This window comes from Miniopterus schreibersii (genome assembly GCF_964146895.1).
Source record: "Miniopterus schreibersii genome assembly, chromosome: 22".
NCBI lineage: Eukaryota > Metazoa > Chordata > Mammalia > Chiroptera > Miniopteridae > Miniopterus > Miniopterus schreibersii.
In genome coordinates, this window is record NC_138124.1 from 2,722,618 (window position 1) to 2,741,589 (window position 18,972).

Genomic DNA, 18,972 nt, shown 5'->3' on the forward strand with positions numbered 1-18,972 from the left:
CAACGCAGCGCCCCCTATGGTAATAAACGTGCAACTAGACCCTGTTCCATAAAATGTTCAAAAGGGCTTTTTTTTTTTTGCCCCCCCCAATGAAAAAAAGTGACTGACCTTAACCTTCCCTTATTCACACCGAGAAACACCCAGAAGGGGAAAGGCTCACTGTCTTCCCCAGGACCCATCGGAGCGCTTGGCCTGGCGCTTTCCAATTTTAAAGCTTCGCCTTGGTGTTTATGGAGCCTCTTTAGGTAGCAGACGGGTGGAGGGAGGAACGTGGACCCCAGACAGAGGCGACACCTGTTCTAGATCCCCTGGCCCAGGGTGGAAACTATGAAAACTGGGCTGGGGAGAGCACAGCTTGAGGCATTTATGAACTGTAATTATTTATTCATAAGTTATTTATGACCCTGCTGGTCTGAATGTTACCGTAAAAACGGCCGTCCAAATTATTTTTGGATGAAGCCGCCGCACAAATATGACTACCTGAATGTCCATAAATTTACTTGGAATTTTACTATCCATCTGCGAACAAGTTATCTTTTATAGATAATTCCTTACCCAAGGGTCAACAGCCCCACGAGAAAAATAGCACCGAGGGAAAAGGTTCGCCGTGGGCTTCTTTCTTTTTGCCCAGACGAGGGCCTCGACTTTCCAGACGAAAATAAAAAAAAAAAACCAACCAAGAGGCCTTTGTCATGTGCCAGCTCCACCGTCCACTCCTGCCAGGGGCCCTTCCAAGTTGTGTGGCCTCCTCGCTGAGCTCCCCAGACATGCTCCCAAGGGCCACCAGCAAAGCCATGTTCCAGGACACGGGTGCATGTTCCTAGGGCGCCTTTGGCCTTGAGCTCTGGCGACCTCACGGGGGGGAGGCTGGTCCCACTGAGTGTCGGGCCCCCCTCCTCATACCTTCCTAATGAACCCACAGCAGTGGAAACCAGGCTGAGATCCACACCAGGGGTGCTTTTCACGCCCATCGCCCCATTCTGGAACCCATGAGATGGAAGGGTTGGCTTCCCTTTCCTGCCGAGTGAAATCCCTAAGTCTGGCCTCAATTTCCCAGGTCCTAAGGCCCTTCGTTTTAAAAGGGGGGCAGTTATGAAATCCCTAATTGTATTTCCCCCTTAGGGTGGTTCAGGACCTTTTCACGTTTCCGGGGATCTGCTCTTCCTGTTCTGCAAACTGTTTATATCCATTGTCCATTTTTGTGCCTAGCGGGTTGTCTTTTTTTTAAAAAAAGAAAAAAAAAAGAAAACCAATTTGTAAGCAGTCTTTGTATATTAGGGACTCAAGCCAATTTATGTTGCAATAATTTATGTTGCACATATTTCTTCTAAGTCTGTTTTTACAAAGCCCAAGTTTTTTGGTCTTTTTAGAAGATGATTTCTGGCCCTGGCCGGGTGGCTCAGTTATTGGAGCGTCTCGTACACCAAAAAGTTGTGGGTTTGATTCCCAGTCAGGGCACATACAGGAGGCAACTGATCAATGTTTCTCTCTCTCTCTCTCTCCCCCGCTTCTTCTCTCAAAAATCAATGAAAACATATCCTTGGGTGAAGATGAAAAGAAATGATTTCTGAATTTCCCATCTAGCTTTTAAAGGTCTTCTCCCACCACCCATGTGGATTTCACAAGATCCCACAGGGTGGCTGTAAGAATGTCACAGGCCCCCACCCAGTGCTGGGTTGAAACTTGGCTCTGCCACGAGCAGCCACGTGGCCATATCACTCAACCACTCTGCCAGAGACTGAATTGTCTCCCTAAATTCACATACTGAAGCCCCTAACCCCCAATGTGATGGTGTTAGGAGATGGGGCTTTTGGGAGGTGATGAGATTAGATAAGACCTTGAGGGTGGGGCTCCCTTGATGGGATTAGTGCCCTTCTAAGAGGAGACCCAAGATAGCTTGCTCTCTCTCTCTCTGTCATGTGAGAACACAGCAAGAAGGCAGCTGTCTGCAAGCCAGGGAGAGGGTTCTCACCAGGAACAGACCACACTGGCACCCTGATCTTGGATTTCCAGCCCCCAGTTCGGATTTCCAAGCTGACTTAAGTCGCTCTGGGAGTCTCAGTTTCCTCATCTGTAAAATGGGACAACACAATCCATACCTCACGTTGTGAGGGTTAAAAAAAGACTAACATGTTAAGGCGTCCAGGGCAGGGCTCAGGCGCAGCAGGCCATCCGCACACAGCAGCTACCAGTCTCATGGGGTCGCAAACAGGGAAGGGGGTTCGGGGTGCTTCCAGGCCACATGTGTCCCACAGACAACGGGCACACTTCACTTCCAGGCGTCCCAAGGGACATTCCTGGCATTCCCACCGGGCATGGCGGGGAAAGCCCTGCAGAAGGACCACCCTCCCCGCACCTCTGCACACACCTGTCTCGGTCCCTGAACGCTGGCGCCCCCTGGTGGTGAAGAAGGAAATACGCTTCGTTTTCAGTCCGTCTTCGTTTCTGTCGGGAGCAAAAAAGTCAAATTTTGGAGAAAGCAGGACAAAGACCTTACTATTTATAACGCCGGCAGCCCTGCGGAGAAAAGGGAGAGAATTCCATGGGCCCCCTGCAGCTGATGCGTGAGTGTCGACAGCCACTGCCTGCTAATTACAGGGGTTGTGCTCGGAAGGCCCCGGGGAAAGCGCCGTCTAGAGAAGGTGACCTCACGCAGGCATGACCGCTGGTTTCCATTCCCGAGCTTTTCCACTCGGGCAGGTGTGAGCGGTGCTGTGCCCGGCAGGCATGGCCACTCCAGCGGAGGTCACTTTAGGCCGCTCACCAGGAAAGCTTTCTTTGGGGTGTAAGTTCTGCTGAGATGCCACCGAAGTGGCCTTTAGCAAGTGACCCAGGGAGGCTGGCTCTCAGGGCCCCGAGGGCCCCTAGATTCTCATCTTTTATTCAATCTTGGGGGGGAGGTTCCTTTCATTCAATCTATATACCTATTGCTTAGCGATTGGCAAAAACTTGTGAACAGAATGACAGGTTAGGCTAAAGGGAGAGGGGTCTCCAGGAGCCTTTAAAAATTAGAAATGGGGCCCTGGCCGGTGTGACTCGGTAATTAGAGCGTCAGCCCGCACACTGAAGGGTCTCGGGCTCGATTCACAGTCAAGGGCACAGGTTCGATCCCCAGCCCTGGTTGGGGTGCCTGTGGGAGGCAACCGATCGATGCGTCTCACATCGCTGTTTCTCTCTCTCTCTCCCTCCCTCCGTCTCTCTCTGAAAATCAATGGAAAAAAAACCCAAAAACTTCCAGTGGACATTAACAACAAGAAAAATATCAGAAATGTGAGGACATTGTTATGGGCCGAACTGTCGCCCCTCCTCCAAATTCATCTGACAAAGTCCTAACTCCCAATACTCAGGATGTAGCCTTATTGGGAGATGAGCTCTTAATAGAGATGATTAAGTTAATGGGAGGTGGTGTGAATGGACCCTAATCCAATATGACCGGTGTCCTTACGGGGAGAGGAGATTAGGACACAAGCACAGAGGGAAGGCCATGCAGGGACACAGAGAAGACGGCCACCTGCAAGCCAAGGAGAGGGCCTCAGGAGAAACCAACCCTGCTGACACCCTGACCTTGGACTTCCAGCCTCCAGGACTGTGACAAATAAACGTCTGTTGGTTAAGCCCCTCAGCTGGTGGCACTTTGTGATGGCCGCTAACAAACTAAGAGAGACCCATCCCGAGGGACCGCTCGGCCGTGTCACACGCATTTCTGTCCGGGACAGAGGCTCGCTTACTTGCCAAATAGGTTTCTGGAGAGATCCAGGGTTTTCAGTTGCCTGCAGGTCCACTTCTCCTGAGGTGGCACTGCCACCAGCTGGTTTCCCTGCAACCTCAAGAACATGAGGGCCTGGGACAGAAAGGGAGAGAGACAAAGATGCTATTAAATGCCAAAGGGAGGAAGGACTAAAGAGAGAAATCAGTTCCCTTGGCAAAGGGCTGCCAAATGACCATGACCAGTTCACCTTGACCGAGATATGTAATGTGGGCACAAGAGTGTCTTAAAACTAAGGAAATTCTACCAAACAGATGGGACACTTTAAGGAGACCCTTCCTGGGAGGGAGGCAGGGACAAGTAGGTCCCTCAATGCAGTGCTCCCTTGGCTTTGGGCTTCAGACAGCAGCAGCCTCCGTGTCCCCCTAGAAGGGACAGAGCCAGAGATGGCCAGACAGAGGGGCTGCTGGGCTGTGCTCACAATTTTCAACATTAACGAAAGTCCTGGAGGGTCAGAGCCCATGATCCCGCCACCCTCGCAGAGCTGTTTCCATCTCGCAAGTTTCCTACCGATCTTTGCTGATAACCACGCATTTTTGGGCAGCTGAGCGTTTCTTTCAACCCTGTCTCGGGCGCTCAGGGGAAGCGCATGGACGTCCCTGCAATGCGAACGAGGGACCGGGTGCGATCGGACTTACATCGAGCTGGAAAAGCCCCAGGGGAACTTCTTTGAGGGCGTTTTCTGAGAAATCCACATCTTTAAGGTGGTTTTTCCAGAAGACAGACATTCTGTCCGGCAGGCATTCCAGGGCGTTCTGGGAGGCTTTGCAACATTTCTAGCATTTTGCAGAGAAAGAAAATGAGATGTGAATTAGCTTACTCCCCCCCCCACACTGATTTTTAGAGAGACTAGGAGGGAGGGAGGGGGAGAGAGAGAGAGAAATATTGATGTGAGAGACACACATCGATTGGTTGTCTCCTGACCAGGCTGGGGATTGAACCTGCAACCCAGGTATGTGCCCTTGACTGGGAATTGAACCTAAGACCGTTTGGTGCTCTGGCTGACACTCTAACCACTGAGCCACACCAGCCAGGGCCGAATTAGCTTTTTAAACACGGTGTTTCCTATGAGAAAATCTTTCCAAATTTGATTGAAAAATAAGACCTTTTAAATCAGTGACTTAAGTTAATTAAGAGGCGACGAACTGTGGCTGTCCCGTTTTCCCATCCCTGCTCCGAGGAAGGGATGGAGACGGATTCCCGGGGGGGAGAGAGGTGGCTCACAGCCCGTCACCTCCTTCCAAAACATCTGGCCCACTGTCCTCGGAGAGAATGGGACAGTTTGGGCCGCGCTCTGGAGAGGAGCCGGATTCCCACACGCGCGTGTTTAAACTGGAAACGTTAATGCTGCTGCTGGAGAGAGTCCTGGGTTCGAACCAACAGCAAGGAGACAGTCTTTCTGCTGATGCATCTCCCCTAACGAGCCAAGTTCCCAAGAAGCAGAAACACCATCTCACTGGCGGCGCAACGGGACATTTATTTTTCTTTAATTCCAAGTTTAGAGCTGTCTGAAGGGAACCGAGCCCGCCCCCCCCTTTCCTGCTCGGAAGTCATCCTACGCCCCGTGGGCGAGCTGTCACTATGGAAAGGCCTGTGGGTCTCACGGGGCCAATCTCCAGCCCAGAGCCCTTCAGGGGAGTCACCTGCCTCAGACACTCAGCCGCCGGGTGCTGAGTGACATTTCTGGGGAGCGTCGGGTCTGTTACTCACCAAAGGGCAGGCCCAGGCATCTGGAAACACCTTCAGTTTATTTCGGGAGACATTCAGATTATTGAGTGACTTGAAAGAATGGAGGAAAACCGCAGGGAGTTCGGTCAGTTTATTGTCAGAAATATCCAGTTCCTGGAGCTTCCGCAAACCAATCCAGTTCGTGGCTGCGGGGGTGGGGGGGGGGAGAATAAATTGGTAAAAATATCCCCCATCGACAAGAAAATGACAAATCAAGTCAGGCTGCGATGCTGCTACGTACCACTTTCTTCCTCAAACAGTTTTTCTAGGTAATTTTTGGAAGCCGTCAGTTTCTGAAGCTTTGAGAGGTGCAAGAATCCTGGCGGGAGGTGGGACAGCTTGTTGCTGGAAATATCAATTTCCAGGAGCCTGTGGGTGGGAAAGGAGGGGGTCGAGGCCTGAGACGGAAGACACAAGCCACCCCTCCCCGAGTTCACCTGGATGGGAGGCGGGGGCCTGGTTCCCCAGGGAGTTTGCATTAGGGCTGCCTGATGCGAACTTCTTTCATTTTAGCTGAAAATTTGTTTTCAAAAACCACACACTGCAGTCAGGGAGCACATGCAGGAGAGGCTGGTGGTGGCAGCCGGGGTGCAGGGGGCCCCCGTTCACACCCTGAGCGCCTGAGACGGGGGAAGCCCACCTGGAACAGATGATCTCATCCGATGACTGCACCCTGGGCAGTTCCCCCAGGTGGTTATCCGAGAGGTTCAGCTTCCGGAGGTTGATGAGGCCCCAGGGGATGACCGATGGGAGGGAGGAGAGGCAGTTGGCAGACAGGTCCAGCTCCGTGATCTGGCAGGAGATGTCTATGAGCCAGTCGATATCCACCCAGGGCAGCTTGAGGTGGGACCATTTCACACGGAGAGGCTGGGTGTTAGAATAAGGGGAAGAGCACCCGAGGGGTGGTGAGTCCAGGGCCGGCTTAAGATAAAGCAATGTTTTATTCAAGTGTGAGCCAGCTGTTGGGACCGGTGTTGAGCATGTAGGTAACTATTCCTGTCTGGCAGGTAATCTCTGCACAGCTCCAGCTACTCACTCAGCAGCCGAAGGCACATGTGGGTTTAATGTCACCATCACAGAGTGGTAGGAGGTGCAGCAGAAATGGCCCCTGCTCTGCACAGAGGATGCCACCCAAGGTTGGGGGAGCCTCCCCAGACTGAGGCCCAAAGCGGGGTCTTCTGACCTCTCTTCAGGGCTCTCTTCCCTGTGATTAGACCTGCTGCTGTCACGATGCCACCCTGGGTGCTGCTTCCAGAGTGACAGACTAAATACACAAAAGGACAGTGGCCTGACCATATATAAAAATGGAGCTCTGCCACCACCCCCCTGCGGCAACCTGCCCAGGAAACTCACCCCCTTGTCTATCACAAATAACCCAGGAAGCCAGTCTGTTAATAACCCAGACTTGCAGGAGAGCAGACTGCTATCTCTAGTAATGATATTGTTGTAATTAGCCAGTTATTAATAAGAGGAATGCTCTTAATAAGGGAGGAGCAAGGCATTATAAGCATGGCCATTTGGGCAGCTTCACCAGGAAGCTGCACCTTTGCACTCCCCAGGGAACCGCCGACCCATTCCCTGAAGAACACTGGGGGAAGGGCTCCAACAAAGGGGAGACGGACACATGAGCAGTGAAGTTGGGGTGATTAGGGAAAGTGCCTGTCCATCAAACCTGGGAACAGAGATCATTGGCCAGAACGGACAAGGCCACTGCAAGCCCGTGAAAATTTGGGAAGACATAATGCCCTAAACAAAGAAGCTTCCACTCTTGGCTCTTGACTGGTGGGGCATTTGCTCGTGTTCCCTCCATAGCCATGTGGCCCTGAGGACCCCCCACACAATGGACTGATGGACTGCGGTGGGAAACACAGACCAAGCCAGTCTGATGCTAGATTGGACAATGCCCTGACACGGACCAGAAACTCTGGACACTGGCGCCTAATTTTAGCTCTACTGAAGCCACAGCTACCTTTCTACAATATTTCACCCTCTTAGGCAAGTCTCAGAAAATTCCTTTTCTCAGGATATCGCAAGAAGCCCACTCCCACTAGCAATAGGTGGGGACCAGGACATTTCCCCACAGATAACAGTGACAATCCAGGAAGTTAAACAATAACTTTTGTAACCATCAGCCCCAACAGCCGGGACTTGGTTAATAACTGGCAGCTTCCCTAGTCTTTGCCCTCGCTTCCAACTTAGATCAACCCCGAGAAAGCCACATATGCACCCCTAAGCAATCCCGTAGGGCTCCCCTCTTCTAGTGAGACGCCTCCAGTTTCCCCATCCACAGCCTGCAGTCAGGGCGCCCTTGAGCCTTCCCCTGTCCACTCTAAACCTTTCCCACCCCTCTGCCTGGCGTTGAGACTCTGCCAAAACTCAAGTGACAGCAACCTCTCAAGAACCTGCCCTTGCTTTTCTCACGGGGTTGGCTTTTGCTCGTTTCCACAAGAGGGAGTCAGAAAGGCCAGTGGTTTGCTGCTGTGCAATGGTAAGAGACCCAAATACCCATGAGCAGGGCTTGTCTCTTTCTTTTAGATTATTAAAGAATTTGGGGCTCCATTAGGTTTCTGGGGTGGGGGAGGAGAGGAAATTGGCTTTTTGGTTTGTTTCTCCAAAGCAACTGGAAATCTGTATCAGAAAATTAGAGAAACAGACATTAGTGCTTCGCAGATGGGAAAATGTCACTACTGCGCTGACTGCAGGGGAAAGACACCAATAAAGTGCCAGGCGTTTCCTTTCCAAATCGGCTGCAGTAGACACGCTTCCCCATCTGGCCACTAGGTGGCGATGCTTGTCTTGTCTTCGTCTCCAGCTAAGTCCTGGGAATGGGAAAACCTGGGTCTCCTACACCTGCTCCACGTTCTGGTCTTTGAACCGCGGATAAAGGACCCTCTGTCTCTATCCATTTGTCTCTCCATTCACCTGGATGATGTGGGACAGATGACAGTGTGCTGGGTTTGGGGTCAAGAGAATAGTTTTAGTTGAACTGGATTTTTTTTTTAGACAAGTCACTATATTGCTGTGGGCCTGTTTTAATTGTCATTCCTGTCTCTCCCCCTACGCATACAATATTTCATTTTGAAAAATTTCAAAATTGTGGAGAAGTCGGACTGGGACACAAGGAATACCTACGTGTCCTTCACCTAAATTCTGCAATTGTTAATATATTGCCACTTTTACTTTCCTCTCTACTCACCCACCCACCCACCCACAAACATACACATGCTTTTCATTACTTGCTGAATCACTGGCAAGCAGATTATAGGCATCATGGCCCTTCACCCCTGAATAACTGAACATGTATCCCGGATGCCACCCCAAGTCACACTGTACTTAGTTATCATGTCCCTTTTCTTTAACCTAGGAGAGTCCTCACGTGTCTTTTTATGTCTTTCCCAACTCTGGCGCTGCAAGTTTTCAAGTCATCCCGGTTGCCCTGTAGAATATTTCACCATCTGAATTCACTCGATTTTGTTTCCTAACGTTTAGGTTCCAGTTTGTTGGCATTTTTGGCCAAAATCTCAGACAATGTCGAGTCCTTCCCTTATGCACCCACCAGGGGGCACCTGATGTCTGGAAGAGCTGGGTGTGTGTGTCTGTGTGTGTGTGTGTGTGTGTGTGTGTGTGTATTGCATGTACATCTGGCTGCCCAAACTTAACGGGTTTTGTGAACTTCATGGACTGTGAACATGTGACGTTGACCACAGAGCCGGGGCAGGACACCTGCCGGGAAGCCGAGTGTGCTTCCTCAGGGGACAGGGCCATGGGGCAGAAGTGAGCGGCTGTGTGTGCCCCTGAATTCCGCAGACACGAGGAAGGGGGGGAAGCAGATGCTGACGGTTCCTAAAACTGCGCTCTCTTTCTAGGCCTTCCACCCCCCACACACTTCTGCAGGGTTGAAATTGGTCAAACCCAAGTTAAAAGCAGAAGGCCGCAGGCGTGACACCCAGAATATAGCAGGCATGCTGCAGAAAGGGTTGCTGGGCTGGATGGAGGTTGACAAATCTTGCCAGATTTCTGTCTGGCCTTAGGTGAGTGCGGAAACTTTCATTCACAAAAGTGACACTGCTTCAGGTGCAGCCACGACAGGGACAGGGTGCCTGGTGTTTCCTGAGCGGCAGAGGGGAAAGAGAAGGGATCCCCGCTGGGAAGACAGCAGTGCACTTGACCTTGAGACCCAGCCAGGCGAGCTCTGAAGCCCTCATTAGGTATTTGTGTGTATTCTGGGCAGGATCACAACAAACAAAGTTGTGAGGGAGAGAAGCCAGCAACTGTGTGATTAAATCCATGTACAGTGAACTCCAAAATCAAACACAGCTGGATGTGGGGACCCCACCAACTCAAGGGCCTCAAGCACACCCGGTTGGGGACCAACAGATGGACAGCACGCTCATGTTGGCCTTGAGCACAAACCTTTTCAATCTGGGGCCAAATAGAAGGAAGCCCTCCCCTTCCAGGAGGCTTGGGGGGATATAAAGCTTGTTTACCGAGGCACTGTAGTGACCAGGGCTGGTTCAAGAGGGACTGGATGTGCCCTGGCTGGTGGCTCAGTTGTTCGGAGCACTGTTCTGCACACCAGAAGGTTATGGATTCGATTCCTGGTCAGGGCACATACCCAGGCCACAGGTTCCATCCCTGGTCAGGTTGCATATGCGAGGCAACCGATCAGCGTTTCTCTCGCCCGTTGATATTTCTCCTTCCCTCTCTCTCTTTCTCTCTCTCTCAAATTAATGAAAACTGCCCTGGCCAGTGTTGCTCAGTGGTCAGAGTGTCGATCTGCACACCAGAAGGTTGAGGGTTCTACTCCAGGTCAAGGGCACGTACCTGGGTTGCAGGTTCGATCCCTGCCCCAGTCGGGGCGCATGCAGGAGGCAACCCATCGACGACTCTCTGTCACATCCATGTTTCTCTCTCTCTCTCTCTCTCCCTCCCTTCCACACTCTCTAAAAATCAATGGAAAAAATATCCCCAGGTGAAGATTAACAACAAGGACATGAAAAGAATCTTCCTCAGTGGAGACTGTGACGCGCTGGGAATCCCTTGAGGGGACAGACTAGAGGTCAACGACAGAGGGCAGGACGCAGCAAAGGTAGGCAAGAGAATCAGTGAGGGTACACATGTTAAAATACGGTTGGAAGGATACGCAGAATGTTCTGGAGTGTACTTGCGAATGCTCGGCCCACAGAAAACAGAACAGACTCACTAAAAAGCTGAAAGAATGAGCCAAAAGAAACCCTAAAATCGAGGATGCTCAGAGCAGGGACAGTCAGTGACCCCGGGAGGGAAGGAAAGGGAGCTGCAGGGGGTGGTCTGCGGCCGGTGGTGACAAGTAGGGGCAGGTTCCCAGCCTGCGAGGGCTCTCTGAGAACCCCGGCCAGCAGAGGCCCTGCAGGAGAGGGTTCAGCTGGACAGAGGCTCAACATGCTGGGGACAGTGGCTCTGTCCCAGCTATGACAAACAGACACTGACGGCGCCCTCCACCCCTGCCCCGGGGAGAAACCCTCCAGGCATCACTCGGATGCGACAGTCTCGCCTGCTGTGGGACATTCTGGTTGCTTCCCCCAGGGGCTTTTTTTTTTTTTTAGCAGCACTCTGACCACGGTTGCGTTTAATGGCTTTTTTCCGCCTCCCTCTTTTGAGTGATGTCCTAGAAGTATATTGCAGAAAGCAAATGCCAAATTCAGAACAGGTTGCCGGGAGAAAAGAGTTTTATAGCTTTTGTCACACGATGCCAATGACTTTCTGCAGACGTGGGACCACTTCTGGGGTCAGAGCCAGGCACCGTGTGCCCGTTTCTCTGCCACCCTGCCAAGCGTCTGACTCAGCATTCCGACTTATTTTTGCTGGTTTAATAGGCGTGTGACATCACTTTCAAGCCGTCTTAATTTGAATTTCTGTAATTGCCAATACGGTGGTGTATGTGTCCACGCCCTGATTTACCGTCTGCGTTTTCCTTTGGTTTTTCTTCTTGCTAATCCTTACCTGAGGATATTTTTTCCATTGATTTTTTTAGAGCAAGTGGAAGGGGGGGAAGGAGGAGGGGAGAGAGAAACTTTGATGTGAGAGAGATGTCGATCGGTTGCCTCCCGCACGTCCACCAACTGGGGCTGGGGATCGAACCTGCAACCCGGGTACATGCCCTTGACTGGAAATCGAACCCATGACCCTGCAGTGCCCGGGGGAGGGGGAGTGTTTGACTCTCAAACCACTGAGCCACACTGGCCAGGGCTGACTGTATTTTCGTATATGAAAATGAACTGTTCATTTCTCTGTGCTTCTTACCTGGTGCAATTTGTGAGCAATACGGTAACAAGGGCTCTGGCTCTGGCCTGGTCACTGCCAAGTCCATGAATATTGATTCCAATCACCCACTGATATATAATTGTACCAATGATCAGCTGCTCACAGGGGCCCCAGCAAAGGCCGAGAGGCTGTATTTGCTCTCTCCTACCCTTTCTGAGCACCCTGCAAAAACAGACCTCAGACCCACCAGGTCATGCAGAGAGAGAAGGGCTTGTTCGGCTCTGAAAATGTGCAGCCAGGCCTGGCTGGTGTGGCTCAGTGGTTGAGCATCAACCCATGAGCCAGGAGGTCGAGGTTCGAGTCCCGGTTGGCGTATGTACCCAAGTTGCAGGCTCGATCCCCAGTAAGGAGTGTGCAGGAGGCAGCCGATTGGTGAGTCTTGTCATTGATATTTCTGTCTTTCCCTCACCCTTTCTCTCTCTGAAATCAATAAAAAAAAAATATGTTAAAACAAATGTGGAGCCATGATGTTTATGCTGGGCCCCAGACCCGAATATCTGCTGGTGGTGGGTCACCAGGAATGTTCCTCTCCAGGGTAGCTGCTGGATCTGAAATCATTCAAGATTTTTCCAAAGAGAGCAATCATTTCCCTACTGAGTTGTTTCAAAATTAGTTTCACCTCATGTCAACTTCCAATGCTCCAAACAGCCCCCGTGAGCCCTCCGGCCTGGCCCCTCCCTTCTGAGTGGGGACCAGCACGGCTGTTCCAGGACCTGCTTAGGCCTTTCCTGGCATCGAGGAGCTCGCTGCTCCTCTCCGAATGTGCCAACATAGACGCCTTGTTATTTCTCATGGCAACAGAGCAAACACGGACAAGACATTTGCCATGAACAGAGGCCGTCTCATTAAACATTCAGGCAAGAGTTGGCGACTTTCGAGGAGGACACCCATGAGCCAGGCCAGGGGACGGCTCTGGCCGGGTCCCACGTGGCTCTGCTTCTGCTTTTAAGAGTGTCCAGACCACACGGTGCGGGCTCTCGGACCTTTCTTAGCAAATGCCAACAAAACCTAAGCGGACAGTGGAAGATCAACAGAAGCTTCTCTGCAGTTCCCGGCCTGCTGTCAGGGGCAGGTTCCAGAAGCCTGAGAACCGGGCGATGAGTGACACAGAGACGCGCAGGAGGGCTCAGAGTCTCCAGCGGCCCCAGCTTCCATGGGGGCAGCAATGGCATTAAAAACATATCAACTTGCCCTGGTCGGTGTGGCTCAGTGGTTAGAGTGTCGGCCCAAGTACCCAAGGCTCCTTGGGTTCAATTCCCAGTCAAGGGCACGTACCCGGGTTGCAGGCTTGATCCCCAGCTCGGGTGGAGCCTGTGTGAGAGGCAACCAACTAATGTGTCTCTCTCACATCAGTGTCTTTCTCTCTCGCTCTGTCTCTCCCCCCCACCTCCCACTCTCTCTAAAAATCAATGGAAAATATATCCTCAAGGGAGCATTAACCAAAAAAAACAACCAACCAACCTCCTGCTGGGGGAGTTAGACCACAAATCCACACAAGAACAAGACGACTGCTCCAGCAAGGTCACTGCCCCAACTGGCAGCAAAGTCAAGGGCGTTTACAGGCCACGTATCCCCGTGGCAGCAAAGCACCCTCCTTATGCCTGCCCTTGTCTAAGATTCTGAGCCGAAAATGCGGATCTAACCTTACCGGACACCTGCAGAGGTAGGGACACTTACCTCTGGTTCCTGAGTCATCCCTGCACCGCTGTGGCCTGACCCCCTCTCTTCTGCCAGCAGCCCAGAGGGACGGTGCTGTCACAGATTAGAGACGAGGGCTGCCAGAGGCTCCCGCTGCAAGGCACTGGCCTTTGAAAGTCACTTGGGGGGAAAAAAAAAGTTCTGGCTGCTCTGGGGAAGCCCAAGGAGTCCTTATGACTCAAGGTGCACTGTGATTTCATTTTCTCTTCTGATTCTATGCAAAGGGGCCAAGTAAAGCAACCCGGTCCTTCTTTCTGTTCTTGTTCACAGGATGCAACAGCTACTTTCCACGCTCTGTGTCTGTCTTGGCAACTGTAGCCGCGGGCAGTTATCCCGTGGAAAAGATCACAGGGATAAATGTCAGCTGCTTTATTCTCAATTGTGAGCCAAGAAAAGCAAAGTCACCAGATCGCCACCTGGGGGATTTTTTTATTTTTATTTTTTTAAATTTTCACCTGAGGACATGCTTATTGATATTAGAGAGAGAGAGAGCAAAGGACAGAGAGGGAAACATTGATGTGAGCGGGAAACAGCAACTGGCTGCCTCCCGTATGCACCGCGACCGGGGATTGAACCCGCAACCGAAGAAAGTGCGCGGATCGGGAATCGAACCTGCAACGTTTCCGTGTGTGGGGCGATGCTCCAACCGACTGAGCCGCATGGGCCAGGGCTCACCTGGGGAATTTTGAAAACTACTGATGCAGGCCGGCCCGTGTGGCTCAGTGGTTGAGTGTTGACCTATGAACCTGGAGGTCACAGTTCGATTCCCGGTCAGGGCACAGGCCTGGGTTGGGGGCTCGATCCTCAGCAGGGGGGGTGCAGGAGGCAGCCGGTCAGTGACTCTCTCACCATTGATGTTTCTCTCTCTCTCCCTCTCCCTTCCTCTCTCTCTGTAATCAATAAAAACATACAGGGCCCACCCGGGGCATTCAGATTTAGTACAGGGTGTGGCCTGAGCATTGGGACTTTTCAAAGCTCCCAAGGACTCCAGCCTACAGAGAAGGGGGAGAACCACTGATGTCGGCGAAGGAGCCGGGAGGCCCAGTTCAGGAATCGTGGGGAAAGCAGACAACCCTGAATTCACCAAGGACTTCAAAGAAAGTGAGGAAATGAAGACCTGCTTTGTGTAAGCGTCATCTTCAGCCACAGAAACTCCTATGAAACTTGCCCCGATGGGAAGTTCCCCAAGCTGTTCTGTAAAACTAGCACAGCCCTGTACAAAATCTCACAAAACAATAAAAATATAAAACTATAGATCGGTTCAGCTAGAACTATCGATGCAAAAATTGTAAATAAAACATCAGTGGGTCCAATTCAACAGTAAAAAGGTCAATTAGCATTGATGACAGAAACTAAAGAGCCAACATCTATCATTCTCCTTCACTCCATTAATAAAGAAAGCAGAGAAGCTACATAAATATACGAATAGCTGCCAAAATGAAGTTTGACAAAATTCACAGCCTTTCCTAACAAAAGAACTAAGCAGAAAGAAATACACGGAAACCACCTAAATATAACAACAGTCTATTTACCAGAAAATGCCCGTAAATTACCGAAGCCAGGACCTTTAAAATCAGGAACAAGACAGACAAACCTGCTCTCATTATGATTATTTAACTTTTGAAATTCCTAGTGACCCACAATAAGACATGAAATAAAAGAAGCGATATAAATATTAGAAAAGAAGAGACAAACCTGTCTTGAAATTGCAGATGGACCTCTTCTAACTAACAAGAGGAGGTGCTAAGAGGCCTGGACAAAACATAAATAAACAAAAGAGCTCTTCTCCAGACCAGTAATGACAGGTCAGAAAGGGAAATAATAAAGAATTATATATATTTCCATTTCTTTTTTTTTTTTATATATCTTTATTGATTTCAGAGAGACGAAAGGAGAGGGTGAGAGAGAGATGGAAACGTCAATGATGAGAAAGCCATTGATCGAGCCCACAACCCGGGCCTGTGCCCTGACCGGGAATCGAACCCCGATCGCCTGGATTTCAGGTCGACGCTCAACCGCTGAGCCACGCCCGGCCCGGCTATATTTCCATTTCAATAGCGCCAAAAACAGTAAAGAAGACACAGATAAACAGGCAGTCTAGGGCCTTTATGGAGAAAATGACACAGTGTCACAGAAAGACATAAAAGAGCCCCAATGAAGTCACCATGGAACATGCACAAAATGAAAGAACAGGTACCTACTAGCAGTCAAGATACCGTTTTGTCTGGTTTTGTTTTTCTGGTTAATTCTCACCTGAGGATATTTTTTTCCCCGTGGATTTATTCAGAAAGAGTGGAAGGGAGGGAGGGGAGAGAGAGAGAGAGAAACATCGATTTGTTCTCTTATTTCTGCATCATTCGCTGACGTCTCGCATGTGCCCCGAGCGGGGATCGAACCCGCGAGCTTCGCGTATCAGGATGACGCCCTGACCCCGGGAGCGGCCCGGCCAAAGCGAGCGAACTCACCTTTTAAATGAAGTTTGTTCCCTTGGGCCATCGGCTCCCCAATTCCCCACCCCGGCCCCTGAAAACGGTCCTTCTACCCTGTGTTTCTAGGAACCGGGCCTTTTCAGACGCCACGCGTGGGTGAGACCATGGGGCATTTGTCTCTCTCTGTCCGACTCATGTCTCTTAGGGGACACCCTCAGGGTCCGCCGATGGTGTTGCAAACGGCAGGATGGGACTCTTTCCTCACGGCTGAAGCCCTGTCCCCCATCTGTCCCCCACAGGCGGGCGCCACTCACCACTTTCCCTGAGCAGCTGCTGGGCAGGGCGCCGGCTTCGATGAAGTACTTTCTGAGGAGGCGTTTGCTGGGGTCGGGGCTGTCCAGGAGAATGTAGGAGCAGAAGAAGGCCCCGTGGCGGAGCAGGAAGATGGCGATGTCCTCGTTCCCTAGGGGACAGACGGGACAAGCATCTGTCTCAGATGTGGCACTGAAAACAAAGAGGCTTCTGATGCCAGCTGGACGGCTCTGGCACCTCCCCGGTCCATCGATTAGAGCGAATTTGTGTGGGACTCTGCCCTTGGGGGTACCACCTGCAACAATCCCGTTTGTCACAGCGGGTCCCTGTCCCTGAAATGCCCTTGCAGGGGTGTCACGGGGGCAGGAAGGAGATGCAGGCGTTTTGTAAAAAAACAAATTATTACAGAATTTGTGATTGAGAGCCAGGGGCGAGGGTGACGATGCTGTCTCATGACCCAAAGCCGTGCCAGCCGTCACGAGCAGGAAGGGCTGGGGACCCACCTGACTTGATGGCCGCGTACAGGGGCAGGCGCACAATGACAGGGAACTCGTTCTTCCTGACGGCGTAGCTCTCGGGGTCGGCCCCGTGCATCAGGACCAGGAGCCTCACCAGCCCCAGGTGGCCTCGCTGACAGGCCAGGGCCAGCATCCAGTTCAGCAGCCGCTGGGGGCTGCAGGGACCTGGCGGGAGACAACGGGGCCAAGGGACAGTGGCGCTGGGGGGCACTGGCGGCTCCCGCGCCGACCGCCCCTTTGACCATCCCTAAGACCCACTGTCCAGCTTCCAGCTGAGAGTCACTTCTGCCCAGGGGATCGCGTTTTCTGGAAGAGTCCCTCTGAATGGCCTATTACATTTTCCCCACGTCTTTAGAAACCCACGGGCTCAGCCCATAATGCCGAGGGAGGGGAGGCAGCATTGGTTCAGCATCGACCCATGAACCAGGAGGTCGCGGTTCGATTCCCGGTCAGGGCACAGGCCCGGGGTGCAGGCTCCTCGATCCCCAGCAGGGGGCGTGCAGGAGGCAGCCGATCAATGACTCTCATCATCGATGTTTCTCTCTCTCCCTCTCCCTTCCTCTCTGAAATCAATTAAAAAAAAACATAGAAAAACAAACAAAAAACCCTGTATATACTGTGAACATAACAGAATAAAAACTGTGTGGAGATGAGACTAAAAGGAGCTACCCCAGTGTCATCTCCGGGGAGTGGGATCCCGAACACCCCCTCCCCCGGTGCAGCCCTGACCTCATCCCTAGGGTAGAACACACACAGGGGTATGGATTTTAGAGACAGGCAGTTAAGGGTTAAAAACTGAGCTCCAGCCCGGCCGGGCGTGGCTCAGCGGTTGAGCATCGACCTAGGATCCAGGAGATCAGGGTTCGATTCCCAGTCAGGGCACAGGCCCGGGGTGCAGGCTCCTCGATCCCCAGCAGGGGGCGTGCAGGAGGCGGCTGATCAATGACTCTCATCATTGGTGTTTCTATCTCTCTCTCCCTCTCCTTTCCTCTCTCTGAAATCAATAAAGATATATTTAAAAAAACAAAACAAACAAACAAAAAAACCCTGAGCTCTGACTCAGTTTACCTGTAAATCAAATGGGAATATTAACATCCATCCTTCCAATTTAAGGTGAGGAGCACATGAGATAAAGTGCTGTTGAGTACTTGACGTAATTCATTATGTCACGTGCTCTTGTTCTTTGAGTACTAACACTTTCCTGCACTGCCAAATTATCGGTGATATTCATGTATTATTTTCATAACATAAAAAAAGCTTTGATGAAAGAAATGGATGTCACTCTTCAGCCTGAAACTTTGAGAATTACTCCTTGAAGGAACCACCTACTTCATTCCAGGATAAAGTAACACTTCGGGTGCTGAACGAGCAGGAACAGCGTGGGCCGAAGTGCAGCGCTATCTTCAAGTTCAAGGTAGTGAAATATCTCATGGGAAAATGGTCTCATCCTTCACACTGACACTTCCCAATTGCGTCATAACGCTGTCTCGTTTCCAGAGGCAGAAAATCCTCAGGATCATGTGCTCCCAAGCACTGAGAGGGACCCTCCCCTCCACTATAGGAAATTGACCAGGAAAAAGGGGTGAGCTTGCAATGGCAGGAATTAAAATTCAGCACATAGATACCTGGCCTCGTGTCTGGGCTGCAGCAGGTGCTAAAAAAATGGCCCTTCTTTGCCCTCCACTGATGACAAAAATGAACAATTCAGAGGAGGTGGTACATGATCAGAAAAGCAATCCCTGCAAAAGCAGACAACCTAAGCCTTTCCCTTGCTTGTCTGCCAAGTAAACTCCTGCTCACCCTGCAAAGCCCCGCCCAGATGTCCGCTCCCTCTGAAGACCCCATCCGGTACCCAGACAAGGCCATTCCCTGATGTGTGCTCGCCGACCACTGTGTAAATACTTCAGCCTCAGCACGGTTATGACCAGAAGCTACTAAAGGGCTGGGACCACCTTTTTAAAAAGTCTCTGTGTCTCTGAAGTTCTGCAGAGTGTCCACTACTTGGCAAATGCTCAAAATATGTAAGCTGTGCAATAAGATGGGTGAATCAGCTTGTGTAGACTCTTCGGGGCTAGAACAGAGCTCCTCTTGGGAATCCCCAAAGGGAGAGGCGAGCCATTGGCTTTTCAGGGGTACCTAGCTCCTCCCTTCCCTCCTAGGTATTGCTTTACCCAATTTTCATCCATGGGCCCTAATACTGCCCTGATTTCTGTCCATA

The 18,972-nt window shown here is 51.3% G+C and overlaps 1 protein-coding gene across 1 annotated transcript in view; it reads right to left on the reverse strand.

The window, feature by feature from the left end:
- LRRK1 (leucine rich repeat kinase 1) overlaps positions 1-18,972 on the reverse strand; it is a 77,187-nt gene that overhangs the window by 33,163 nt on the left and 25,052 nt on the right. Inside the window, exons 4-11 of the mRNA XM_081124719.1 lie at positions 16,740-16,919; positions 16,239-16,387; positions 6,135-6,361; positions 5,736-5,863; positions 5,477-5,640; positions 4,405-4,542; positions 3,729-3,841; positions 2,369-2,445 (exon numbers count right to left, since the gene is read on the reverse strand). Of these exons, the coding sequence (XP_080980845.1) occupies positions 2,369-2,445; positions 3,729-3,841; positions 4,405-4,542; positions 5,477-5,640; positions 5,736-5,863; positions 6,135-6,361; positions 16,239-16,387; positions 16,740-16,919 (1,176 nt within the window). The remainder of the gene's footprint in view (positions 1-2,368; positions 2,446-3,728; positions 3,842-4,404; positions 4,543-5,476; positions 5,641-5,735; positions 5,864-6,134; positions 6,362-16,238; positions 16,388-16,739; positions 16,920-18,972) is intronic.